The sequence below is a fragment of the Natator depressus genome, chromosome 11, assembly GCF_965152275.1.
Source record: "Natator depressus isolate rNatDep1 chromosome 11, rNatDep2.hap1, whole genome shotgun sequence".
In the NCBI taxonomy this organism is placed as follows: domain Eukaryota; kingdom Metazoa; phylum Chordata; order Testudines; family Cheloniidae; genus Natator; species Natator depressus.
In genome coordinates this window covers 4,215,798-4,243,794 of record NC_134244.1, presented here as the reverse complement: position 1 = coordinate 4,243,794, position 27,997 = coordinate 4,215,798, and the positions used below count along the sequence as shown (strand labels likewise).

The 27,997-nt window shown below is 52.9% G+C and overlaps 1 protein-coding gene across 1 annotated transcript; it reads right to left on the bottom strand.

Moving 5' to 3' along the window:
- Positions 1-65: 65 nt before the first annotated feature.
- On the bottom strand, positions 66-27,997 carry IGFBP5 (insulin like growth factor binding protein 5). The gene is made up of 4 exons (XM_074967036.1): positions 27,602-27,997; positions 2,738-2,964; positions 2,311-2,430; positions 66-1,263 (listed from the first exon to the last, which is right to left on the bottom strand). The coding sequence occupies exons 1-4, from the start codon at positions 27,930-27,932 to the stop codon at positions 1,132-1,134; spliced, it is 810 nt and encodes a 269-aa protein (XP_074823137.1). The 5' UTR covers positions 27,933-27,997; the 3' UTR covers positions 66-1,131.

The window sequence follows — 27,997 nt, the reverse complement described above, 5'->3', positions numbered from 1 at the left end:
GCACCCGTGAGTAAAGTTATACACATGCTAAATTGTTTGCAGGATTGTGTGTGTGTGTGTGTGTGTGTGTGTGGGGGGGGGGGGGGGGGGGTCCTTCTGCCTGAATTTGGGCTCCGATTTTCCAAATACTTGACCTAGTGCAGGATTTTAAGCATGGGAAAAGACCCGTTAATATCTACAGGACACAAGAGCGGCCAGACTGGGTCAGACCAAAGGTCCATCTAGCCCAATATCCTGTCTGCCGACAGTGGCCAATGCCAGGACTGCTCACGTGCGTAAAGTTCAGCACACGTGACGGCAGGACTGGGGCCACTTTTGCAAGGCGTACAGAACGTACAGAACATAAATTGCCACACACCGATGGCCAACAACATTTAAAATAATCTCACGCGACAGGAAATCAGATTCCTGACGCTGCTCAGGGACAACGATCCCCGATCGAACTGAAAGGTGATTGGTTATCTTTTGGCTGGTTTGGTTTTTTTTTTTTAAAGGAACCATAACCATTTTTTGCTGGCAGGAGCTGGTATCCCCAGCCTCGTTTCCTAACGAAATGCAATCCCATTTACAACAATGTTCTAGACACCGATTGCCCAGAAAGCTGTGCCCCTATCTCCATAGAGATATCAATCAAAGGACTTTTAGTGCCAGTGGAGGGCAATATTAGCTCTGGCAGTGCCAAGCAAGCCACTCAAACGCAAGGGCTGAGCGGTGGACGTGTACCCCGTCGCAGGGCTTTGTCTGGTTTCGCTGGAGACCGTTTAGAAAGTTGCTGGCTAGTCTAAAAACCAAAACAAACAAAAAAAGACACCCCCCCCATATCAACAAACCAAACCAAACCCACAATAGAAAAGCCCCCAAGTCGATTCCTACGTTGGCGCTGGCTGCGTCCCTGCATGGGGAGTCGAGAGCAGTTTGGGGGCATCTCGGGGGGGTCTGTACTGGGAAGGCGGCGCCGGTTTGACTTCTGCTTTCCTCTTCTCCTTTAGTCGCCGTCGCCGAGCAGGCGAGGACGGGCTGCAGATTCCGAGGTCCTCAGTTTCTTCCGTTTTTCGAAATGAGATGAAAGGGTTCGGAGTCCCGGGGCGTGGGGAGGCGTGGGGGCGGGGGGCAGGGGACGGGGCAGGCCCTTCACTCGGTGACGCCGCTGTCGAAGCTGTGACACTGCAGGTCGCCGGCCACGTAATTGGTCCCCGGCAGCTTCAGTCCGTACTTGTCCACGCACCAGCACAGCCCGCGCTTCCGCCCCCGGGACGGCTTGCACTGGGGAAGCGAGGAGAGACGCAAAGGGAGGTCAGCGGCGGGCGCGTCACGGGGAAGTAACGGTGCCCGGAGCAGAGCCCAGGTCGCAGTGCTGCGTGGCTCCAAGCCGGGAACGAGACGCAGCCGCCACGTCTAATGGGGCGCAACCTGGCACCAGCCCTCGACCTCGCCAAAGGCTAGCCCCAGGGCTCAGGTGCTGTGCAGGACTCAGGAGAGAACCGGGTTCAGTTCCTGGCTCCGTGCGACCTTGGGCAAGTCAGCTCAACCCTCTGGGCCTCAGTTCCCATTCTGTGAAATGGGGTCAGTAATCCTCCCTTTCTCCCACCCTTTGCCCGGCTTCTCCAGGTGGGCTGTGAGCTCTGTCTCTTGCTCCCGGTGTGCAGCATGCCTGGCACAGTGGACCCCAGGCCCCCGATTCCCAAGGACAGGGCCTCCGGGTGCTACTGCTCATAAATGACTCAGGGAAGAGGCAGCTTCCTGCTAGCTGCTGCCTGGGGTGCCTCGTGCCACTTGACTTGGTCGACCCCCCAGGAGGGTGGGTAATAAGACCGCCCACCACTAAGACGACCAGAGGAACCCTGCAGGGCGTGTCTAGGGCAGAGCACTGTGGGAGAGAACCGGCGAACCGACGGCACGGTTTGCGCACCCGACTGGTGAGCCCTGGAACCCACGCCCTGACTCGTGCCACTCCTGGTCCCAGTTTTACATCTCAGCTGAAAGAGGGCAACCCCAGTGGCCTGACAGCAGTGTTGCCTAGCGGCTACCAGGGCTCTAGGTCAGGTTCTGTTCCTGGCTCTGTCAGTGAGCGTGGGCAGGTCGCGTCACTGCTCTACCCTCATTTTACAGATGGGGAAACCGAGGCGCAATGCTTGGTGAAGCACTTTGAGAGTTAAGGACGGGAAGTGCTGTGTAAGAGCTAGGGGTCATCATTAACGTCCCCTTGCACCATATTGGTTCAACACTGAGCTACGGGGGGAGAGCGGCCCTGACAGAATCAGACCCTTGTTGTGGGGAGGGGCCATGCTGGTTTCCCGTGGGGGAGCTCACCTGTTTCCTCTTGTAGAATCCCTTCCGGTCGCAGTTGGGAAGGTGAACGGCTCGGGGGGTCATTCGTTCGCTGGTTTTGATCTCCTGCAGCGAAGCCTCCATCTGCCTGCGGCAAGGGCCCTGCCAGAGGAGCGAGAGGATCAGCGAGAGGCACCGCGAGGAGGCGGTGCCCAGCAAGCCCTGGCCCCATCACCAACCAAGAGCCGGGAATCCCACACGCCCCACGAGTCAGTGACCCGCTGGACTCCTGGAAGGGATGGATTTCCCCAGCGCGGGGCCAGGAGAGAGCAGGGCAAAGCCTCATCTCCTGAGTGGCAATATGGCCCCCCCCCGGGCAACCATGCCCATCTCTCTCAGCACCTGCTGCTGGGGGCACTAGGGGGCAGGCAGGCAGGACAGGGGCAGGCGAGGGGAATCCAGCACTCACCAGCTCGAACTCCTGCCTCAGCTCGGGGACGGCGACCCGGGGATGCGCCGTGTTCTCCGCCCCGCCGACGAACTTGGACAAGGTCAGCTTCTTCCTGCGATCCTTCTTCAGGGCCTCGGCCTTGAGCTCGGAGAGGCGTCCATGCTTGGGCCGGTACACCTTGGGCGAGTAGGTCTCCTCCGCCATCTCCGAAGTGGTCGGCTCCTCGTGCTCGCGGGATTCCCGCTCTGGAGAGGGAAGGGACAAAGCAGAGTGACTTCCCCGTGAGCAACCCGTGTAACCTGCAGGGCCAGCCCTATGTACGCCTCTTGCTGACTGCCTGGCACCTCTCCAGCAGGCATGGGGGGAGGGAGGGAGGGCTGAATAACCTAATGAGAGCCATGCCAAGTATCGCAGTGCCTTGGGCACCATCTCCCCATAAAGGAGAGACCTTTCCTTCCAGTGCCATTCCCCACGAGGGCATCCCTCTGCGACTCTCACAAGACTAAGTCGCACTGGGCCAAGGAGTGGCCCCCATAGACACAGACCACTGTGTATCGTTACATCGAGCCAGGAGAGGTGCAGGTATGTTACTGACACGCCCAGACCGACGCTGGGACGAGCAGGAGACCGGGTATCTGTAGGGCAACGCCATGCCACGAACGGTTTCTGCACAGCGCCTCAATCGGCTCAGGCTGGGTGGAAAAACCATCGTCTCTTTGGGGCGTGGGGCTCAGAGGGCCAATCCCACTGCGGAGGAGATGGTGGTGGGGTGGCCTGCTTCTCTCCTGCTGGTTTTCACTTGCCCCCACGGCAAAATCACCTCAGGGTTTGGCAGACTTAGCTTGAGAGAGTCAATGTCCCTGCAGGTCATGTCTGGGGGCAGCTGGCAGGGATATACAGGGCTCAGGAGGGGAATAGCAGGAGATGCTTTGCATCAGGATTTGGGAGCTTTGGCAGAGCTGCAAGGTTCCTTTTAGGTAGCTGAACGCAGGGTCCACATTAAAACCTCGTGTGTCGCATTGCTGGTGAAGAATGGGTGTCCCAGCCCACCAGGAGGGGAATGCATGTTTGTGGTGGCTAAGTCATCCCTGTACAGTATGTATCTAGTCTCTGCAGTGCTGGGGGGATCCTTCTGGATGAGTTATTGTTGGTATGATCAGCCTCAAGCTCTGTGTGTGTGTCTGTGCCTAAGTCATCTGCTGTTTCATCCATTGTAGTTACCCCCATATATGCTGGGAGACCTTTTGAACACTTTGCTCCCAGCCAATATGATTTTAACAGCTGGGATGTCAGCAGGGCTCCCGAGTGCTTATATATAGGAGTGAGCCGGTGACAGCCTATACTTAGCTGACTTGTGACCTTTAATACAGCCACTGGTGTGAAAGAGGGTTATTTTCGGTTCTAGATGTGAATATAATTCTCCCCTCCAGAGACAGTGGAGCCCTGGGCCATATTCCTACCAGGCCTCTTCTATTGTAGGGGCCCCTCTGGCAGAAGCAACGGAAAGAGATGGCAAATGCACAACACTGGGGAGGAGGAGAACAGGGGGAAGAGTGGAACGGAATCAGGAATACAAAGACATCCACCTACTTATCCCCCCACCACCACCACCATGAGAGCACCTGACTCGAATCTGGTCACAATGACCCCAACATGTGCAAAGGACGATCCTCGGGCAAGGAATAAGCCTGCAGATGATCTTGGGGGAGAGGGGACACCAGCCCCACACAAGACGACTCTGTGACAAGCAGAGACATCCATCAACGTAAAGAAAATTGTTTTCTGACCTAGCCCAGGTGTATGCTAGGAAAAGGCCAACAAGGGATTTTCACCAGGACCTAATGCAGCCATCTCTGGGGGGGGAACATTGTGTTTAACAGCACATGGGAACACTGCAACAGCATGTAGGATAGGAGGGGAAGTTTTACAGGAGGCAGAATGTAATGGGAGTTGTTATATTATCTTTTAGAGTGTCATTCACAGGCCCCCAGGAATCTATCAAGCCAGATAGCTAAATAACAGTCCTGCAATCGCTGCCCCTGGGTACTTGCACTTACAGAAAGGAAGCATTTCACCTGTTGATCAGCAGGTGGCAGCACATGCCTTTAGTTCCCACTTAACACCAGGCAAAACCCTGCAAAATCATCACAGGGGGTTTCATAAGGGCGGGAGGGTCTCAGAATTGGTGTGCTGGAGGGTGGAAGCTCAGGCCCCGTGGTCCCTACAGCTGTCAGTCCAGCCCCCCTCACCCAACCCCAATTCACAATTTCAATCAACGCCAAGTCGAACTTTTCCTCTCCCAGCCCTGAGAAAACCCAAATACGCTACTTGCCAAAGTCAAGTGTCCCAGCCTAGCAGCTACTCACGTGCATTATCCAAAGCCATGCAGTGAACCTGATCACTGCTGAGCAAATCCTACTACAGCCTCTCAGGATCTTACTCAAACCCACTGGGTCCAACAGAGCCTGATGTACCTCACATCCTCACAACCTTTAAAGTATTTATTCTCACAACACCCGGGAGGCAGGACAGTGCTGTTATGCCCATTGTACAGATGGGGGAACTGAGGCACAGAAATCTACCCATGCTCAGTCAGGAAGTCTCTGGCAGAACAGGGGATTGATGCAAAGTCTTCCAAGTCCCAGATTTGCACCCTAACCACTGAGCCATCCTCCCTTTCTCTCATTTCATGAGGCCCCAGGCTTATCTGTGCACTCGGGTTTTCTCAGGTGCCGACGATGTGTGTTTTAGGGCTTTCTTTGTTTGCTGGAGGAAACAAATGTATTGATTAAATAAAACAGGAAAAGATCAGGCCTGGAAGAATGAACCAGTTGGGAATCAGGAGCCGGTCAGTTGCATGGTGTGTGTCTTGTCAGTTACAATGACCAGCCAGCAGCCACCAGTCACTAGTGCAAGGCCTTGGTGTTTGGAAGTGGCGCGGTTTTACCCTGAAATCTTCTCATTCGCCAGATCATTGAAACGAATGCCCTATTCTGCCAAGCTGTATTAACCAAACCTACGCCCTGGGCATAAATGAGTGACGCCCCTTTTATATAAAGTGAACCCCTCGCCAGGCCAACTGAAAAGCCGGGCAGAAAAGCAGTATGTACCCCAGCATAACTCTCCCGTCTTCAACCTCAAGCCACCCCCACTGACTGCATTAGGTGCTGGATCGGGCCCATAGACCACAGAACATCAGCCTTGGAAGGCAGGTAAGAAGCGAGGCGGTACAATGCCAGATCCACTTGGTGCAGCATCCTACCTCTGGCAGTGCCCAAGCCCTGATCCTCCAGAGGACAGAAGGAAACCCCCACCATGCCCCTGGCTGAAGAGCATTATTGCCTTCACTGTTCTCGCTCTTCCAGCATCGTCAGCTTTAAAAACTTGGTTTGGACATTGGGCCCAGGCACTGGTGCTCAGCTCCTGCTGGAATAATGAGAGAGTGCCAAGATCCCATGCCCACGGAAGCCTCAGCTCTAACAGTAAGGGTATAAGCTCTATGGGCGGAAGAGCCAGCTGAGCACTAACATCTCTCTCCTGGTATGCGGCTGGTTTTAGAATGAATAGTTTAGATTGAATTTTTCCTTTAGAAACATATAACCCTAATAAATAACCCTACAATGACAAACCAGGATGTGCAGCCCACTGCTCTTGTGCAACCCTACAATAACAAACAAGGGTATGCAGCCTGGCATTCCTGTGCAACCCTACAACAACAAACCAGGATGTGCAGCCCACTGCTCTTGTGCGACCCTACAACAACAAACCAGGATGTGCAGCCCAGCACTCAGGCCAGCCTCCCCTACTGTCTGTACAGTGTCGGCTACAGAGATAATCATGAACTGGAAGCCTGGGTCCTGGATCTTCGCAAACTCTGCTGTGTGTATTTTGTTTTTTGGGGGTCTGCTGGGCACTCAAGAAAATGGCCTGGTCCAGCTTGAATGCAGCAGTTCCTCTTTTCTGAAGGGGCCATGAGCGGCGCAGGTATGGCCAGGGAGAAGGCCTATAATAAGGATGCAAACAGAGCTCTTTGTTCCCGCTTGCCGTCATTTGTAATTTTGCAAACCTGGAATTTATCTGCGAGCCAGAATCATGAGTAGCGAGTGGATGGCCCAGTTCCGATCCCTTTCGGGAGGTAGGAGAGACAGAAAATGTGTGAGCAGACGCCCTGTAAAGGGAATGGATTTGAGGGGTGCGTGGCTAGGGGGCTGGTATTTCCCAAACTGATTTACACCTGTCTAGCTCCCGCTACCCCTAGAGTTGTTATTCCGTATTCGCCAGAGCATTATCTCGCTCCGATCAACACCCTGGCACGTCCTCTGATCTCCACTGCACCCGAAGCTGGGTCTGAAGCGGTCACAGTGACGACAGCCTACTCCATCGGCCTCGCCTTCCTATCCCCGCATCCTCCCACCATGTGAAATGAGGGATCGGGGGAAAACCGGACATGGCTTAGTTTGTGCAAAACCACAGCCCAGCTGACGAAGCTTTTACAAAAGACACCAGGGCTCACTTTAGCTGAGTCCTTGCCTGCCAGAGGGAGAGGGATGGATGGGGGGGGCCTATAAATCCGGGAGAGCTGGTTGTGTTTTCAATCCACTGATCCACCTCTCGGGGCCTACGGCAGGGGGCTCCCCAGCTCCAGAAATCCAACCACAGTTCCCTTGCTCCTGCTTTGCTAGAGTTACTCATGAGGCTGGCGTCCCAGTTGGGAAGGGAGGGCCAAGCGGTGCCCAGGGTTGGGGGAGGGTGGCAAGGATAGCTGCCAGACCCCCCTCTCCTCTCCTCCCCAAACAGGAGCTCGGTGGGATCCTGCCAGGGATCATGTATTCCTTGGCTGGAACATTAGGGAGCAACTTGTATCCGGCGGCGTGCACACTCCCGGCCCAGGCCGCGTCACCGATACAGCCTCTCGCTGTCACCCAATCCCCCTCCTCGCTCCGGCCGAGAGAACCTGAGCCGGGCTTTGCAATCGGGTAAGACGCCCACGTCAGCGACACATTAACGCCTGCCGAAAGCCTCCGCCCCCCAAACCTGCTCCGTTAACCCCCAGACAGGCCAGGTCGGGGCTGCTGGGGCTGAACAAGACCCAGGGGGTTTGCAGAATACAGATGGGGGCGGGGGGAACCTCCCAAGTCAGCGTCTGCAGCTGGGCATGCAGGGCCCTAGTGGCTCAGGAAGGAGACTGAAGTTTGCCTCCTCCTCCATCAGGATCCGCCCCACCCGCAGTGCAGCAGCCCGGGCGAACCTCTAAGCAGTTACAGTCGGATTGCCTTTCGCAGAAGCAGGAACCGCTAACCCTTTCCACCGTTTTACCCTTCGAGAGAGCCGTCGGGACCCAGGGGAGGAAGTCGCTGCTGGGGGCAAGGACTGGCCTCTTCGCTCCTCGTTGGGGCTCCTTGAGAGGTTGCCAGTGCAGGGTGGCAGCTTAATTAAACACAAACATTGTGGACTACTGCGGAGAGCGCCAACTCTTCTGAAATGTGGGCGGAGCTTGGGACGGTGGGTGGAGTTTGAGTAGGGCATCACCTACTATGCCCCATCTCCACTGGGAACCCAATGCACTCAGTGGGCCCCAGTCTTAGTTACTCCTTGGGGCAGGAAAGGTAGGGGGGCAAAAGTTGCTTTAAGCAACCTTTGCGCAGCTTGAATTCTGGGGCTGTGTGGTGACTGACACAAGTTAGAACAGCCTCAGGGCTGCTCTAAACTGTGCTCCGCTTCCCTTAATCTCCCATGGGCCCTGGTAAGCAGAGAATAACCATGCGCCAGCCATGCGCCAGCCTGCCCCCTATGCAGCGGGCTGAGAGCAGGACCAGTTTAACAACAGTAATAATCCCTAGCTCTCCTATAGTGCTTTGCATCAGTAGGTCTCAAAGCACTTTACAAAGGAGGTCAGCATCATTGTCCCCATTTTCCAGATGGGGAAACTGAGGCACGGGATGGGAAGTGACTTGCCCAAAATCACCGAGTAGGGCCGGAGGCAGTGCTGGGAATAGAACATGGTGTTGGGTGGGATCTCTTCATAAGGGAGTTTCTCGGGGGGCCTTTTCCACCCCCCCCTTCATACGACCAATGTAAAGGAGCCTTGGAGTAGCTAAGAATCAAACCCAGTTTCTGGGGAGAAACAAATCATGCAAGTGAAAGTTACAGCAACCCTAACAAGATCTGCTGCCCTCTAGCACTTACCACTACACATGCATCTTCCTAAGCACAGGGCAAAGCTCTCTCTTCATTGCTTCTGGGCAACTACAGCGATGCTGATTTTTGGGATGTGCATCAGGCCCCTACTGGGGTGTACTAGCTTCTGACGGTCTCCCTGCACTGGCCATCGTGAGTTTATTCCTGATCACGAGGCAGTTCTTTAACTTCTCTGATGGTCTCTTGCTTTCTGCTGGCTGGAGGCCAGGAAATAGGGGCTATAACATGCGACTGCATTGTTGTCGAGCCATAGAAACTCACTGTTTATGGTGTTTTGGAAAACTCAACAAGCCTTTGCACCTAAAAAGTTGGATAAGACACAGTTCAGCTTATGTAAACAATAACACGTGCAATCCTCTAGTAAGTACTAACTAATAAGAATAAGGAATCCTTTGAGCTTCTCAGGTGAAAGGTGCTGGAGGAGGACAGACTGGTTTACTTGATTCAGCCTCCCAACCAGCTGGTCAGACAGGGAAAAAGGTAAGGATCACATTACCCAGCACTGAAAGGCAGCCACCTCTGGCGTGGAATGTGGCAGCTGTTTAACAGCACACAGCAATCAGACATTATATTTTAGGGCTGGCAATGAAGTAGACTCATGTATCAAGCTGAAACCGATGTAGGAATTTTAAGGCAGGAACATGCAGTTTATTGTAACTGCATTGGTCCAAGACTGACTCAAAGGGATGAGCGCCACCTACTGGTTTCCAGCACCATTCCCTGCAGCCCCTTCAAAGCGTCTAAGCATTCCCAGCTCGTGGGACGGGACCCTTGCTCAAGACAGCGAGGCTACAGTACCGGCAGTGGCAGGAGCTGCCCAGCTGGGTCTGATTGCCCAGAACTGCGGGAGGCAGTGCTCACAACACCACAATGTTTTCCAAGCTCTGTCATGTTTTGACCCTTCTCATGGGGGACAAAGTAGAGGCACTGGCTATGCTGGGCCCACAGTTCATGTCACTCTGGAATCATGGAATAAAGAGGAAGGGGAGCTGGGATTTTTCTACGGACAATAGGGGACTGGGAGGGAGGCCCCTCAAGCACGTGGAGTCTGATCCTGAGTGCTGTGACCCACCCCCCGCGCCAGTGAATTCACTGGGGCTGGAGGGTGGGCAGCACCCAGCTGGACTGGGCTAGCGATCAAAGCGGAGGCTTTGATTCTGCAGTGCCTCCAGACCCAGGACCCTTTCCCCCAGATCCGCCTGGGGCCAGCTCCTTCTTCCACTCCACCTGCTGGGCCCATGAGGGTGGCCCATGCAATTGGGGCGTGTGTCTGGGCTGTTTGGTGCTGACCCGGCGAGGCGCTGAGCACACCAGGGACTCAGTCGGAGCGAAGGGAGCTCAGCAGCGTGCAGGATCGTCCCCTTACTCTGCAAGCGCCTGGGGGCAGGGATCCCGTCCTGTGCCCAGCACCCAGGATCGACGCACGCCTTACAGCGGCATGTAAACGATTTCCTGTATTATACACGAGCCAAACCTGGCCTTGAACCCAAACCCCTTCAGATTCCAGCCCTCCTGGGCTCCTCTTTACTAGTAATTCCCAAGCGCAGGGCAGCTGCACAATCTCCCCTCAGGCAGCCCCATGGTGGCCTCCCGCTCCACCCTGCTGGCCTGCGTTTGAGGTGCACACTCTTCCACGGAGCACAGCCCAGACAGGAGGATAGACTAACTACCGAGACCGGGTTTGCGTCGATCCTGCCTGACTTCAGCCCTACTGTCTCCCCCACTAACAATGACTATTGGCTGTGTCTCATCCAGTGTATTGGGACCTCTGCTGACCCTTCCCTGGGGAGGAGGGGCTCCCACCCTCCTCTGTATTTATTACTTTTGTGGGTCCTGCTTGGCCGGGTACATGGCTTAGCTGCAGTGGATGGTGGTAAACAGCCCTGCCCATTCACCCCCACCCAGAGCAATGCAGCTGTGACTTTAATAGCTACCCGTCACAGCTGACAAACTTTCTGTCGCTTCCAACCCAGGCTGGATTTGAACCCGTGCTCATGATTGGGGGGGGGTGGGGAAGGAAGGCTCTGCAGCCCATCACCACATCCCTGAGCCATTTGGTCTAACCCAGCTGCAGGAACTGACCCTGTGTTTGAGGTACAGGAGCATGAGGCCCTATCTCAGTATAACACTGACAGACTCCAGTCGGCGGCAGGTGGGATCAAACCTGGGACCTCTGGAGCTAAACGCATGAACCTCTACTACATGAGCTAAAAGCCACATGGCCCTTAGCAGAGGCTGTAGCAGACTCATTAATCTCTAAGTGGTCTCGGTGCCCCCAGAGGGGACAGAACACCACACCCAGGAGGCGTGCGGGTTACATATTGATCCAACCGCCTGGCAGCGTTTTCCCTTTTGCTGTGAAAGCGAAGGGCGTGAGGGACTGCACAGAGCCTGCTGGAATCTGGTTCGAGAGAGGGAACTTTTACACCCAGATAATAACGCCTCAACAATAACGGGCTGCTTAGGAAAACCCTGGCAGGAGGGACAGGCCCTCTAATGCCAGCAGTTGTGTGAACAAATGACCCCGTTCATCAGGGAGCTGCAGGAGAGAGGCGGGCAGGTGGCAGACAGGGAGGCTGGTCAGGATGAGGCCTCGCGCCTTAGGGTTCCCGCTCAGGTCCAACGCCCCGATGAGGTCAGCTGGTGATCTCAGTTCCCCAGCACCCCCCCACAGATCTCCAGCCAGGCACACTGAGCTCAGCTTCAGCATCCTTTGGCACAAGCAGGCACGGAAGCGGCCAGGGCCTGAGCTCGAGCCAGCTTTCAGGGACCTCGTCCTTCTAAGCAAGAGCGACGGCTTGAGTCGGACGTGATCAGCTGCCATGGGCTTTGGGCTTGGTAAGAGTTAGTGGCAGAGTTCTGGGCTGTAGGGGGCACTTGGGGGGACTGCCAAGGGTCGGGGCAGGATCCGCCGCACTGCGTGTAGAGCACATCGGTGAGGTTCGTTTGCAGATGAGACTAAATTGGGAGGAGTCGCACGCAGCGATGCAGACAGAATCCCCCCCAAAGGGGGTGGGGGGGACGGATTAGAAACGGGCAGATTCAGCTGGAACTACTGACGCAAAGCCACCTAGGGAATACAGCCTGCAACATAAGTCCCTGCTGGGAGGGAGCAAGCTGAGATATAGTGATGCTGAATGTGGCCCAGGGTGCAAGTGGTGCACACATCCGATGCAAGTTTGCAACGTGACATGTGGCTGCAGAAAAGGCTAATTCAATTATAGGCTGCGCATCCTGGAGCAGGAAGACGACGGTCCCTTCCTCCGGCGATGTTTTGCTTTGTTTGGCGCATCCCCTTAAGAGAAGGATATCGCTCAACAGGGGGATGCTCAGAGAAGAGCAGCAAAAGTGGTCAGGGGACTGGAAGGACTGAACTATTGGACTGATTTAATTGGGAATTGGTCCTGCTTTGAGCAGGGGGTTGGACTAGGTGACCTCCCGAGGTCCCTTCCAACCCCGATATTCTCTGACTCATTGAACTATGGGCCAACGTTTTGCCTACTTTAGCCAAGTGGTGAATCAACAGTACACACCGTAGCAGCCTACAAATATCCGCAGCGTAAACAGCTGGAGGATGATTTCAGGTGGCTCTCGGGGGTCTAACTAGGTGTGATGAAGAGGTAATATTTAGGCTAGATATCACAGATACTTCTCGGACAGTGTGATGTGTGACCTCGTCTCCCGAGTCATCATTTCGGACTATTAGAACTAGACTAGAGTCACGCACTGGAGCAGGTACTGTAGGGAATGACCCTGCGATGGTTTGGAGAAAGGCTGGAGGATCTACTAGCTCTTCTCCATCTCTTAGTCCGATGAGCCCACAAGCTGAGAATTGGGCACCAACATTCTAGCACACTGGACCCAGTTGGGGAAAACCAGGCTGAGCCATCTGTCAAGTCCAGCTGGATGAAGCGGTGACTCAAAAGGCTTCCCCTTCCCCTTCCCGAGGAGCTATTTGGGCCAGTGGCGCACTGGGGCCTTCTCACCTGATCCGTGTCTCCTCTGCACCAACACGCAGGAGAAGACTCTGCTGAGTCAGCTGCTGCTCGCCTGTAGGGAGTGACTATTTGGGACAAGGGACAGGAAGGTGTTTTATACCACCTGGGCTGTTCTAAAACAAATGGCACTGATTTGAAATGCAGGCCTGGGAGTGCGTTAACCCAATGACCTTGTTGCACCTGGGCTGAGCTGGAGAAGAAAGAAGCTTAGTTTAGTGCCTGGGAAAGGCGCATCCAGGGGAACGACTTCATTTAGACCTGCATTTTTCAGCCTGCACGACAAGTGCAGGCCCGATCGGTGTGGGCAGAGGGTCAGATCACTAGCTTAGCATGATCTGACTGTGATGCTGATGTGTTTCCGTCACCGGGAGAGATAAAACAGTCCCTGCAATATACTTTTGTTATAGGAGGTGTAGGGATGCAGTGGTAGAGAGTGCTGTAATTCCCTTTATTCAATCACACAACTACTTAAACTGCCTGTAATAACTTAGAAGTCCCACAAATGCTTATGCAGGTGAAAAATCCATGCACTTACTCAAACAGTCCCACTGACTTCATGAGTAAGTGTTTGCAGTATTGGCCACCGAACGCTCCTAAAGCTGTCACAGGTGCTAGTCCTCAGTGAGGCCAAAAAATAAAAACCCATGTGGCGTCCCTAGTGCAAGCCATTTTTGAGCTAGGGTGAGCCACAAATATCAAACAAATAAAACAATTAGGAAACTTTCCAAGGAATGAAAACTCCGAGGGCAAGAATTCCCTCTGCTGTAATGCGATGAAGATCCATTGACTTCAGTCACATTGTGCGGATTTACACCGGCTGAGGATCTGGCCTCTAATGCAAATAATCCTCTCTCTGAATTGCCTTGGCTCATTCGCATGGGTTTCTACAAGCAAGTTGACTCAGGCACCAGACCACACAAGGGAACGGCAGGTGGGTTGGATTGGATTTGGTGAGGCTACAGTGGGCTGTGGGGGAGGAGCTGTTTCAAAATCAGGCTTACAATGGGAAGCTGCAGTAGCTTCAGTCTTGATGATGGAGAGATTAGCATTTCTCCAGATGGTGGGGATTTCTCCATGACCTCTGGAACTACAGAAGATGCAGAGGGATGAACAAAGGGAGAGTAGAGAGGCAGCTCAATTCAATATTGTCAGGACCCGTATTTTTGTTGCCATGATCAGAGGTTACAATGGTTAAAACTCTCTGCACCCCCTTCCACCAGACACAGACCACAGGTGGAGAAAGTAACAAGTCCTTCCCTTACCCATCCCCCAAGGAATTCCAAGCAGCAAGGAGGGAGATGGGGAAAGAGAGAGAAACACCCTTCTAGAAAATGATTTGTAAACAGCCCCATGAATTGCTTGGTGGTAACGGGGCGCCAGAAGGCCAGAATCAGAGGTGCCAACATCTCGTCATGGCCGTGTTTACTGGTAACAAAAAAGTTGCAAAACTTTATGTGACAAATGGGAACATGAGACTCTTTTCCCTGAGGATGTCCTGACACTCCAGGCCCTGAGCTGCCAGGGGTCTGGCCCCAGGAGACAACCCCAAAGCGGAAATGAGCTCCCCTAAGAAATCTCAGCTGCATTGCTATGAAGGAGGTACGGCAGGCTGGAACAGGACCCTAACGAATATCACACAGCAAGGGTCAGAAATCATTCCTCAGGCCCTGGTGCCAGATGACTCAACAGGAGAGGCAAAGGGAGGAGCTGTCAATTTGGGACGGTTAGTAACTTTGCTCTCTGGCTAGCCGGAGCCTTCCCTAAAGCTCAGCTGGAGCCCGGCTCAGTTTGCTGCAGCCTGCAAGAAACGTGCATGTATGTTCTGCTGAAATGACAGCACTGTTAGAACATAAATCAGAGTTAACTAAACAAAACCTAGCCAGGCCTGACGGAGCATAACAAGGACAGGCCTGGAAGCTAAGGGGAAAATACAGTGGTATTTTCTGGTAAAGGTCTGGTAAATACAGTAGTATTCAGGAGTGAGGAGATTCCAGGGGTGAGATTACAGTAGTTTTGGCTATTGTTGTAGAATAGGGGACTTGTTTTTGCCCCAGGGCAATGTTCAGATAAAGGGGAGATCTTTCTTATTTTCCAAGTGGTTAGAGCAGGGGACTCTAGAGGAGGGGATCTGCCCCATTACAGATGCCAAGCTCCCTTTTAAAGACAGCAGCATGAGAGGTAGCCACAAAAGTCTAGAACAGTGGTTCTCAAATGGTTTTAATGGGGTCACCAGGGCCGGCGTTAGACTTGCTGGGGGCCGGGGCCGAAGCCCCAGCCCTGGGCAGCAGGACTCAGGCTTCGGCTTCAGTCCTGGGCGGTGGGGCTCAGATTACAGGCCCCCCCCCAGCCTGGGGCTGAAGCCCTCGGGCTTTGACTTTGGTCCCCCGACCCGGGATGGCAGGGCTCGGACAGGTTCAGGCTTCGGTCCCCCCCTCCTGAGAGCGCGTAGAAATTTTTTTGTTGGAAGGGGGTCGCGGAGCAATGAAGTTTGAGAACCCCTGGTCTAGAAAAAGCTCTGGGGATTGGTAACAGGATAGGGAGCCTTTCACCACCAGGACACTGGTTTGACTCCAAGGCAGGCAAGTAGTGAGTGAAAGCTGTTATAATCTGACAGCTGTTTAGTGGCCTAGTAGAAATGAGCAGGGGAGGTAGAGGAGGGGGTGGGTGGGGAATCACCGGCCTGTTCCTGGTGGACAGGTCTCTACATCACAAAATCCACCATTTCTAATACATTTGGGCCCTTGTAGCCAGCCTAAGCAGAGAAGCCAAGCACTCAATGGGCCATGGAGACTGAACTCTTGTGTCATCCCTAAAGGGGGGTGGGGACTGCATGGAGGAATCTTCATAGAATATCAGGGTTGGAAGGGACCTCAGGAGGTCATCTAGTCCAACCCCCGGCTCAAAGCAGGACCAATCCCCAATTTTTGCCCCAGATCCCTAAATGGCCCCCTCAAGGATTGAGCTCACAACCCTGGGTTTAGCAGACCAAAGCTCAAACCACTGAGCTATCCCTCCCCTCTTGTGCTGGTTTGGGGACAAATACAGGGAGGATTTCAGTCTTTCGCACTGTCAATCTGTCACCTTTCGCCAGCACTATCAAGAAAAAGGGAAAACAGAAAAGAGAGCACAATCGTTATCAACCCGCAGAAGAAACGTGGGCATGCATGCGCTGGAAGAGACAAAGTAAAACCCAACGGGAAACTTAACCTAGTGACTTGTGCCTTCAGCATCTAAACCACACATCTAAACCACTCAACTCTAGGACAGGGAGGGATAGCTCAGTGGTTTGAGCATTAGTCTGCTAAACCCAGAGTTGTGAGTTCAATCCTTGAGGGGGCCATTTAGGGATCTGGGGCAAAAATTGGGGATTGGCCCTGCTTTGAGCAGGGGGTTGGACTAGATGACCTCCTGAGGTCCCTTCCAACCCTGATATTCTATGACTCCAGCCTGATTCTTAAGGATGTCCCTGGAGTCAGGTGGAAAAGATCTGTTGGACCATCTGCTCCTGTCTCTGCACTAGCGCGAGATTGTTTCCTACAACACAGTGTGCTGCTCAGCATTAAACGTTGCAAGCGATCGGCTTTCTGCCACTTCCTTTGGGAAACGATTCTACTCTCTAATAGATCTCATCAGCAGGAAATCGATCAGCCAATTTAATCCTTTTACTACTCACTATGCTCCTGGCTGCCAACCTAGGCAATTCCTCTCCCAGCTTGATGCTTCCCCCCTTCCTGTATGGCAGACTGAAACCCCTGCTTCCCAAGCTGGATTTGAACCTGCACCCCCAATCCTTCCTAGCACTTTCCCTCTCTGTGCTACAACCCCCCAAAATGTAAGAGACATGGAGTCAATCCCTTCCTCTGACACAGACTCCCTGTGTGACCTTGGCATGTCACTTACCCTCTCCACCCTTCCATTCCCCTGTGACAACAGCACGGGCCTCCCTTCCAGGGGTGTTGTGAGGATGAATACAGAGTCTAAAGCCAGATGGGACCACTGTGACCATCTAGTCTGACCTCCTGCATAGCACAGGCCATAGGACTTCCCCAAAATACCTCCTGTTTGAACTAGAGCAGGTCTTCTAGAAAAACAGTCAACCTTGATTAAAAAACTGCCAGGGATGGAGACTCCCCTGGGAGATCAAAGATTGTGAGTGGCTCCCATGGTGTGGCAAAATGCATTCCCCTTACTATGCCAGGCGCTGGCCAATCCATAAAATACTGCTGTGGGCTCCTGGCTAGTGAACCCACACAGAAATGGCCATAATTTGCCCTTAAGCACACACAGTCATCTGTTACACCAGGTAGGAAAATGTCTCACTAGGCTACCGCTGTGTAACAAGACACATTGTTTGGCCAATTAGAACAAAGGAGAAGTAATACTAGCTGAGAGTTTTGGTCCATCAGGTCAGCTGCCTGCCTCCGGTAGTGACTCATGTCTGATACTTTGCAGCAATGCAATCCCTGTCCCCCCTAAACCCCAGCACCCCAACAATCCATAATGCACTTAGCTGTCTGTACCAGGCTGTATAGTTAGAAACAGAACTCTTTCTTGGTGTCCAGAGGAGAGCATCTTATACCCTGAAGCCTGAGAACGGAACACCCATATATTATTACCAGGCCCTCATTGGTCATAAAATTATCCAACAGAACGATTGGAAAGGACATTTTTTTTCTATACTGCTCCTCCAGAAAAATCTGCATAAATTCTTGGAATTAGTGTTTTATGTTCAAACTGTGCCTCTTTCTATGACCTTAGAGGCCATGAACTAGTTTGTATGACTGCATCTGTGCTACACAATTGTGTACAAAGAGCTTATCCACGTGCACTGTCTCTAAATGAGATCAAAAATCATATGACAATAACAGATTTTACCAGCAACACCTAAATTTGTTAAAACCATTTTTAGAAAATTTAAAACAAAACTTTTTTCACTAAGATTCATTTTTTAAGCCCCACAAAATGCAAAAAGTAAACAAGAAAACCAACTAGTCAGTTTCACTTTTGCTTCTAGACATTTTCAGTTTCACTGTCTGGTTCTCAGGTCCTAAGGCAAGGCAAGGCAGTGGTGTTTGGGTTATTAAGAGTGAGCAGAAGGATTGTTTAAAAAAAAACAACAGATTCCACTTGAATTAAACAAACAAATGATAAAAAACAAAAGGAAACATTTGTTCTGGTTTTATAAAATCAATTTTTTGGACCAAATTTGACCAAAAAGTGCCCTTTAAGCTCAATCTATGATACTAGCTCAGTAATTTCTGCATTAAATACCTATCAGACTGACCTTCTCCACCTTAAATAACACCCAGACTGGTCATCCCCATCAGCAAAGCTAAAGCAATCACACCGTGCACAGTTCTCTTGGGATAGAAGTTTCACCCCTCACTGGGTGTTGTAAGCCTTATTTAATGTTTGAACAGCCAGTTGAAATCCTTGGAAGAACAAAAGTGTTAGGGAAAAGCTAAGTATCGTTATTAGAGTATTGTTTGCAAATAGGGTTGATCCTTTAAGCCCTCTGCATGTGGAATTCCCACTGACTTCCCCAGGAGTCACTTAGAGGGGGCACCAAAGGAAGGGAATTAAGTTCTGAACGTTATCTACTGGCATCCAGCCATTAAAGGGCTCTATTTTCCAAGAGGGCGCCTACCTTTAAAAATATTATGGCTGTGCCTGTCTGCATATAGATTCATAGATTCCAAGCATAGGTGCTGGAACTAGGGGAGCTGCCGCCCCCCCTGGCTTGAAGCAGTTTCCATTATATACAGGATTTACAGTTTGGTTCAATGGCTCTCCGCACCCGCGCTATACAAATTGTTCCAGCGCCCCTGATTCCAAGATCAGAACTGACCTGCTGCATAACACAGCCCAGAGAACTTTCTCAGGCTAATTCCTAGGGCAGATCTTTCAGGAACACACCCAGGCTCAATTTAATAAATTGCCGACCTCTGTGTCTGTGTGCACAGAGCAGGGATTTGCACGAACAAACAGGCAGGCCTGCAAATTCTACCTATGCAAATTTTGGAGGCCAAGCGGTGAACTTAACCTGTCACGGGCAGCATCTGTCACCTGATGGCCAGATTCTTGCCATACATGCAGCTGAGGTTCAAAGCTTGCTATTTGCTTCAGCCTGAGTCTGTAGAGCGGTCTCAGCAGGAAGCTGGTGACTGCTTACCCGGCAGAACTAGTCTGTAGCAGGCACTGATGAAAACGTAAAGCGACAAGGAACTCAGAGACATTTTCTGAAAGATCAGTCTCTCTGCAGGTGAATTTGACCATGCAGAACTCTAGAGGGCCCTGGATTTCAGCGAAAATATTATCCTGCACCTGCGGGAACAAATTACAAGCAGCTGAACTGAAATAAACACCAGCGCCCCCTTAGATCACTAGCATCGAAGAGCCACCTAAAAAGTAACATTGGCTGAGATTTGCCCTGGCCACTGATGCCTGCTGAAGGTCTACGGCCCCGGATGGCTCCAAGCCTTGGTGCACTTCACCTCCATGTCGCTGGAGGGAAGGAAGGTCATGATGAGAGAGACTGAAAATCCTTTCCATCTCCTGGCCAATGTTCAATGAGCTTGGCGGTCTCAAAGGACCGGTATTGACATCAGCTGCCCGCCCTTGCTGGCACTCGAGCTCAGAGGCCTGGGATTAGACCCTCCCCGTCTCCTAGCTAGACGTGGTCTCCGTAGCTGAGGGGGCAGCGGATGCCTGCTTTGTTGCTGCCCGCACAGGACCTGACCTGAGGCTAAAGAGACAATTTCAGTCTCTCGGTGACATCTTTTACCTGCATTACATTCCCTTGCAGATTATTACTGCGTATCCAGCCGCAGATTATTCTGGCTGGCAAATGTATAATTGGTTCCTCCGGGCCACCTTCGCTTCTTCCTCCTCAGCATCTCTAAGCTCTCTGTTCTCACGGCTAAACGCCCCATCCCAGCCCTCAGCATTTCCTGCCCCGACGCTGACATCCTCCTCCTCAGCACCCCCATCGCTGCCCTCTGGCCCGTATACAAATGCATCTGCTGCAGTCGTGAAATCCCTCGGCTGGCTTCCCCATGCCGAGTTCAAGCTCCGTGGCTTCACTTCCTAGCCCGACAGCCTTCCCTTCCCTTCCTTCCCCGCACTTGTCTCTTGCTGCAGCACCCGGCCCCCTCAGCTCCCCGGCCGAGGTCAAGATTCCCTCACCACAGCTGTCTCCATGTTTTTTGCCTGCCACCCCTTCTGGGTGGAACAACTTCCCTGGAGAGACACCTGCACTCATTTCCACGAATCCCTCTCCTCGACCTACCCCCTTCCTGTCAGACCTCCAACCTCGCAGCGGCTAGAGAGAGAGGCCAACAGGGGATCAGTGCTATTTATTTAGCGAAGGAAAAAAATCTTACATGATTTCAGCTCCATCCAGTTCTGCACACAGCTTGAGGACATCACCACAAGGTCTTTGCTGCTGTTGCCGCCTTTAGCCCCTCTCCCCCTGCCCTTCTGTTGCTCGTTGCCCTCCCTCGTGTCTTGCCTTGAACTAGACTGGAAGCACTTTGGGCTGGGAGCTCTTCTTCCTATGCATTTGCACAGCACCTGGCGCCTAGCACAACAGGGCCCCAATTCAACAGGGGCTTCCGGGGGCTACCCTAAGTACACGTATTAAATGTTAATAGTAACGCACACAGTGCTTCTCTATTTACGTCTTATTGCATATACGAGTGAGTGTATATGTGCGTATGTCTATAGTATATTACATAGCCCCATACATATCTGAGTAGCTATACATACGTGGGGGCATGTCAACACACATTTTACATATGTAATAATCTAATAACATATAGGTAGACACATACGTATGTGAGCATTCTGGGTGAATTCTGGCTTCCTTTACACCTCTGTGGCTGCCTGTTGACTTCAACGGGGCTGTAAGGTGTTTGGTAAGTGAGGGCCGAATCTGGCATTTTTATTGGCTGTGCTGTGCAGGTTGGTACCCTCAGGCAACAAGCCGCTGCAGCTCACCAGTTGTCCTCCTCAGCAAAAGCAGAAACGACCGTCAGGCTCTTGTGACTCCTTTCTTCCTCTTTACTCCCTAACAGAACAGGGAGCCTCAGAAATCCTACTGAAGAACATAGGAACTGCCGCCCCAGAATGGGCCTCTTCACCTGCTCTCCTGCCCCTGACAGAGACCCTCGAGGAAAATGGGAAGCCCCACAAATACACCCCGTCGCTGCCGTCAGGCAAAACGTTCAGTGGACATAAGGAGAAACCAGAATGCTGAGTATTGTGAGACAGATGCCTGGCTTCCATGGAGCAGATTAGGCCATCTTGGGGCTTCTTTTCTCTTTATCAGTGCAGACGGAAGATGTAGATCTATAGCCAAACTAAATCTACAATATACTTAGGAAAGGTTCAGAGGGGAGCCTAACCTAAGTCAGCAAAGAACCTACAACAGTGTCTATTCCCCCTTCTTCCGGTCCCCATGTATGTTTTCTTGTGCCTTGATCCTACAAACACTTAAAGCATATAACTGACTTTATTCACGAGATTGACATGACAGTAAGACTACTCATGTGGTTAAAGTCTGCGTGTGCTTAAGTCTTTGCATGACCAGGGCCCTTGACTTTCCTCTAGATTCCCTCAAACTTGCTTAGGCTCACTTATATAGGGTCAGATTCTGCTCTCAGTTACAGTTGTATAAATCTGGAGTAACTCCATTGCCGTCAGTGGAGTTATACCAGATTAACAGTGGTGCAAGACAGATCAGAATTTGGTCTACATAATACACACACAGCCACGCATCTTTTCACTGGTGGGATTAGGCAGACATTTATTTTGGATCAACTACTCAATAAACTTGTTCCTGCTCTAAAACAAAGGCTGTGGCAGAATCTGCCCGTCAAGAGGCCCCCATCCCTTCCTGTTTGATCCACACCACAAAAACCAACTTTCTTGCTTGCGCCTGATGGATTTCACCATTTTTTTAAACTTTAGCTCAAAAAGAAAAATGGAGTTTTTCCTGTTTCTGCTCCGAGAGCTCCAAGCCTGTTCCTACTAGCTTTAGCTTTCAGATCTCAAGGGTTTTAATGGTCTCAGCTTCACACAAAGAACTCACCACTCAGCACAGATCACTATGCCGGTTTTCCCCTGGACAGCACATGTTCGTAACTGTAGTGTGTACATAGTTCCCTGCTCCCATGACCCTTGCCCTAACCCTGACCCTTAGATCTAACCCCAGTTCACCCCAGCTCTCCAGTCTATAGCGGCACACCTGCCCGTCTTATATCCCAGTCACTCATTTACAGCTGTTGTGTGTCTGTTAAACCCAGCCGCATGGTAAAGCACACTTAAACTGAGAGCATGGAAGAGGGAGAGGAAAATCTGTCAAGGGAATGATAAAGAATTAAACCTGGTACTAGCTGCAGGGAATTTAGGTACACCCACTCCTTCTCCTGTCTTGTTTAAGCTGACACAGCAAAAAGCATTTTCTTAAAGCTAGCTCTGGATTTCTCCCTCGCAGCTACAGTTATCATTGGCTCAGAGTTTCACAAGGAAACTTGCCAGAGATTATTTTTTCTTTCTTGAAAGAAAGAAGGAATGAGAGAGAGAAATTTTTGGCCACATTTGTTTTTCCATGAACTTTTTCAAGTCAGTAGACTTGTATTTGGCCAGTAAACTCCACTCTGGTTCTTGTCTCCGACCTCTCTGTCTCTGAGGTCAACAGGCGGTGGTGTGATGTGGCAAACCGTGAAAGAAAAACGGAAAGAGCAGGCACATTTTAAAAACCGAGCTACACAAATGATGCTGCTTGTGTTTTTACAGTCCTGTAAATTTCACTGCAGCTTTGAAGGTAAGGACAGGATCCCGCTGATAATAGAGTATTTTTACAGGGTACTCATCACACGGGTATCTAAGCACCAGTAATATTAATAACGAACAACATAATATTCCTTTGCAATTCTGTGGCGGCTTTCATTCAAGACACTTAGAGTTCTCTATAAACATTAATGAATGTAGCCTGTACATAGGTAGGTTAATTTCTCAATATCATTATTCCCAATTTACAGTTGGAGAAACTGAGGCACAGAGAGAGCCAGTGAACTTGCGCCCCAGTAAAACAGCGGGTCTATAGCAGAGCTGGCACTAGAACTCCAGGTCCCTTGCCTTCCAGTCCTATGCTATAATCCACCTTAACAACGAGGAGGAAAAAAATATTTCTGAGAAGTGGATTTAAACAGACCTGCTGCAAGAGCATGAATAAATAAATATGCAGCTGAATCCATCCCTCTTGACTGTCACTTAGTTATACACGGTTGATTCTTTCGCAGCAGTTCTCAGCTCAGGGCCAAGTTTGGACATCCAGAGACTGTAACCCAGGCCAGCTTCCCTGACACATTGTCCCTGGATTTCTGGCCAAACTGGCAGAGGCCAGCAAGTTCAAGTCAAACTTCATTTTCTTTCCTCCCCAGTTGCTTAGTAACATGCCTATGAAAATATACTTCGCTGTTCTCACCCTCTACCACTCAAAAGCCACGAGGAGTTTTTTGTTTTGTTTTGTTTCTCCTTGTCCTCAGAAATTCCTGATTTTTACAACCTCGCAAGTCTAAAGCTAACTCTGCTGCTCCCTTCCAATACAATCCAGACATTTCTTGGCTCAAGAAGGTTGTTTTATTCTAAATTTCAGTTCAGACGTTCAGAATTGTTCACTTAATCTGAGAAACCAACAGAGCTCCCGATGGGCCCACCTGCAAGATTTGAGTGGAAGGCCAGTAGGGGACCAGTAAAACAACTCCTCAACCCAACCTCTCCCACCCCATTCATCCGCTGGATTCCTGACTGAGCCAGAAAGTGCCTTACAGGACAAAAAACCAAGCCGATTAAAGGAAGCCTGGCCAAGTGCTTCATATCTATGCACCTGCTAAAGGACTGGATTCCTTGGGAAGGGTGGAGAGAGAAAGAGAATAATCAGCCTCGCTGAGAAATAAGTGGAAAGCCAAAGTGTTACTGGTGCCATCTGTCTGCAAGGGGCACTGTTGTTACACTGAACTGCAGGTAGGGAGCCGAGCTCAGCGCACTGTCTGTTGCATTTTAGCCACATTACTTGTTGCCCTGACCACACCGCCGGCCTCTTGCGCTGGGCGTACACACACACAGAGTAAATAATGCTATGGGTGACATGCGTGGCGCACGGGGACATTTCACGTGGTTTCAGTGTTACCGGATTATTACTCAGTTTATTGGGTTCCAAGACAGGAAATCAGCTCTTCTTTTACCATCTTCCACTTTAACAGACCCAATCCACATTTCTGCATGATCCAGGCAAGTGGCCTGTGCCTTTAAACTGCTCCAAAGACAGCCTGACTGTTTTTTTTTTTTTTGCCAATACATATATTTGGCTTTGCTATGAAGGAAGACAAATAAAAAGCAGCACACGCTTGCAGCAGCAGAAGGGGGGAAAAATAATAAAAGTGGCAAGATTTATTGGGCGTTAGAAGGGATAAGGAGCAAATCGCCAATGCACGGATGCAAGAGCGGCTTGGCAAAAAGAAAAAAAAAGGATTTTTTTTTTCTTTTGCATAAGCAGTTTGGGGTTTTTATAAGGGTCTCCTCCCACCCTCCCCTTCCCTTTGGTGGTTGAAGGTGCACAAACGGGACAAATAGAACAGGATCCCACTGGATCTTAGACAGGGATAATGGAAATAAGGGAAAACCCTGTGAACAGTAAGGGACAATGCTTTATTTAAAGGGACATTTTAGGGAAATAGTGTTTCCCTCAGCATATCATGTATTTTTTCTATCAGCTGTACATTGCGACTGCCCTCAGGTATACAGTGTAATTATCATAAGCTCCAGTGTCACGTTTAAAATGGTTCTCATGATCAATTCTGATACATTTCAATACATCTTAAAACGAGGGATGGGTCGTCACCCTAAGGGAGAAATCAATGAACTAAGGGCCAGGTGGTCACTCTAAAGAGGATCCCAAAGTTGGAGATAATGAAAGGAAATGTAGCTCCCTTTTTGCCTTTGCAAACTGCAGTGTACAAAGGCGAAACCACCTTGGCTTCCTTTTAATTTTTTTTTTTGCATTCATTTTGCATCTGGGTTTTCCTTTCCCCGATGCACCTGCTCCCGCTCCTTGCCCAGCAAAGACCTCCAGCAGCCAAGCTGGAAAAGCTGGTCTTGAAGTGGCGGGGGCAGAGGGGTATGTGTTGTGGGGGCGTTGGGGGCTGAACTGAAGGGTTGGATGGGTGGGGATTTGGCATGGAAGGCTCTGGCTTGTATTGCTTCACTTCCAAAGCGCAAGTCAGCTGCCAAGCCAAGGGAGAGGGGTTGGGGAGGTAGGTAGATACGAAAAGGGGAGAAGGGCGCAGGAGGGGAGGGCTCGGGGAGGGCTCGGGGAGGATGGACGGAGGAGCCAGGGAACCAGCAGCTTTCAGGGGATGGGTTGAGGTGGAAGATCAGGGGAGAGGGGCCGGTGGCAGGATTCCCTGGGGGAGGAGCCAAGCTGGGTAGGGGGTACAATAGGAGGGGAAGAGGGTGCAGCAAGATGAGAAGGATGAGAGGAACAGAGAGGGGATAAGGGAGGATCCCTCGCGGGGGGGGGGGGGAGGCGAGATGTTGCAGGGCGCTGGGGAGCTGATGCCCTACAGCAGGGGAGCACGGAGAGGGGTGTGTGTGAGCGCGGCTGGAGCAGGGGGTGGGAGAGCAGGGGGAAAGGTGCAATGCCATGGGGGGGTGGGGGACACAGCAGAGGCTGCAGCAGGAGGGGTGTGAGCCCGGCTGGAGCTGCGGGGGAGGCCAGGGGGAAAGGTGTAATGCTACAGGGGGCGGGACACAGCAGAAACTGCAGCAGGGGAGCACAAGAGGGGGTGTGAGCGCAGCTGGAGCAGAGGGGAATCAAGGGGGGGAGGTGCAATGCCATAACGGGGTGGGGGGACACAGCAGGGGCTGCAGCAGGAGGGCGTGTGAGTGCGGCGGGAGTAGTGGGAAAGGTGCAATGCCCTAAAGGGGGACAGGACACAGCAGGGGAGCACAGGAGGGGGTGTGAGCGCGGCTGGGGCAGGGGGAAAGATGCAATGCCCTAAGGGGGGGGGAGTGAGCCCGGCTGGAGCAGAGGCGGGAAGCAAAGGGGGAAAGGTGCAATGCCATGGGTGGGGGGGGGGACGACACAGCAGAGGCTGCAGCAGGAGGGGTGTGAGCCCGGCTGGAGCTGGGGGGAGGCCGGGGGAAAGGTGTAATGCCATGGGGGGAGAGACACGGCAGAGGCTGCAGCAGGAGGGGTGTGAGCCCGGCTGGAGCAGAGGGGGGAAGCAAAGGGCGAAAGGTGCAATGCCATGGGTGGGGGGGGGACGACACAGCAGAGGCTGCAGCAGGAGGGGTGTGAGCCCGGCTGGAGCTGGGGGGAGGCCGGGGGAAAGGTGTAATGCCATGGGGGGAGAGACACGGCAGAGGCTGCAGCAGGAGGGGTGTGAGCCCGGCTGGAGCAGAGGGGGGAAGCAAAGGGCGAAAGGTGCAATGCCATGGGTGGGTGGGGGGGGGGGGACGACACAGCAGAGGCTGCAGCAGGAGGGGTGTGAGCCCGGCTGGAGCTGGGGGAGGCCGGGGGAAAGGTGTAATGCCATGGGGGGAGAGACACGGCAGAGGCTGCAGCAGGGGAGCACAGGAGGGGATGTGAGCACGGCTGGAGCAGGGGGGAGTCGGGGGGGGGAAGGTGCAATGCCATAAGGGGGTGGGAGGATACAGCAAGGGCTGCAGGAGGAAGGGGTGTGAGTACGGCGGGAGCAGTGGGAAAGGTGCAATGCCCTATGCCGGGGGACGGGACACAGCAGGGGAGCACAGGAAGGGGTGTGAGCGCGGCTGGAGCAGGGGAAAAGGTGCAATGCCCTAAGGGGGTGCGGGGGGGGTGAGCCCGGCTGGAGCCGGGGGTGGGGAGGAAGCAAAGAGGGAAAGGTGCAATGCCATGAGGGGTGGGGGTGAGCCGGGGGCAAGCAAAGGGGGAAAGGTGCAATGCCATGGGGCAGGGGTGAGCCGGGGGGGAAGCAAAGAGGGAAAGGTGCAATGCCATGGGGGGTGGGGGTGAGCCGGGGCGGGAAGCAAAGGGGGAAAGGTGCAATGCCATGGGGCGGGGGTGGGGGGGAAGGTGCAATGCCATGGGGGGGGTCAGCTGGGGGGCAAGCAAAGGGGGAAAGGTGCAATGCCATGGGGGGCGGGGGTGAGCCGGGGGGGGGAGGTGCAATGCCATGGGGCGGGGGTGAGCCGGGGGGGGCAAGCAAAGGGGAAAAGGTGTAATGCCATGGGGGCGGTGAGCCGGGGGGGCGGGCAAGCAAAGGGGGAAAGGTGCAATGCCATGGGGGCGGTGAGCCGGGGGGGCAAGCAAAGGGGGAAAGGTGCAATGCCATGGAGGGGTGGGGGTGAGCCGGGGGGGGGGGAGCAAAGAGGGAAAGGTGCAATGCCATGGGGGGTGGGGGTGAGCCGAGGCTGGAAGCAAAGGGGGAAAGGTGCAATGCCATGGGGGGTGGGGGTGAGCCGAGGCTGGAAGCAAAGGGGGAAAGGTGCAATGCCATGGGGGGCAGGGGTGAGCCGGGGGGGCAAGCAAAGGGGGAAAGGTGCAATGCCATGGGGGGCGGGGGTGAGCCGGGAGGGGGGAAGGTGCAATGCCCCCCCGCAGGGGCTGCAGCAAGAGGGGGGGTCCGTCGCAGCCACTCACCCAGCTTGGCTTGCTCCCGGTAGCTCTTCTCGTTGCGGCAGAGGCCCCGGCCGTGGAGCAGGGCGTGCAGCGGCTTCTCCTCGCCCTGGCGGGGCAGGCAGCGCAGCCCCTGGGCGCAGCGCTCGGTGTACACCCCGCAGGGCTGCCCCTCGGCCAGGGCGCAGGTCAGGCAGCACCCGCAGCCCGGCTCCTTCACCAGCTCGCAGCCCGCCGGGCTGGGCGGGCACATGGACAGGGCTTTCTCGTCGCACGGCTCGCAGTGCACGAAGGAGCCCAGGCCCTGGGAGCCGCCGAGGCACGTGCCCAGCAGCAGGCAGAGGGTCAGGAGCATCTTCCAGGCAGGAGCGAGGATGCAAAGTTGGCTTTTAAAGAGGGGGAGGGGTGGGAGGGAAAAAA

What these genes read in the sequence shown, in the direction of transcription:
- IGFBP5 (XM_074967036.1), bottom strand. Translation starts at nt 27,932, where the DNA reads ATGCTCCTGACCCTCTGCCTGCTGCTGGGCACGTGCCTCGGCGGCTCC. An exon ending in CCGGGAGCAAGCCAAGCTGG is followed by an intron (nt 2,965 to 27,601) that starts GTGAGTGGCTGC and finishes TTCCCTCTCCAG; the next exon opens with AGCGGGAATCCCGCGAGCAC. An exon ending in TGAGGCAGGAGTTCGAGCTG is followed by an intron (nt 2,431 to 2,737) that starts GTGAGTGCTGGA and finishes CTCCTCTGGCAG; the next exon opens with GGCCCTTGCCGCAGGCAGAT.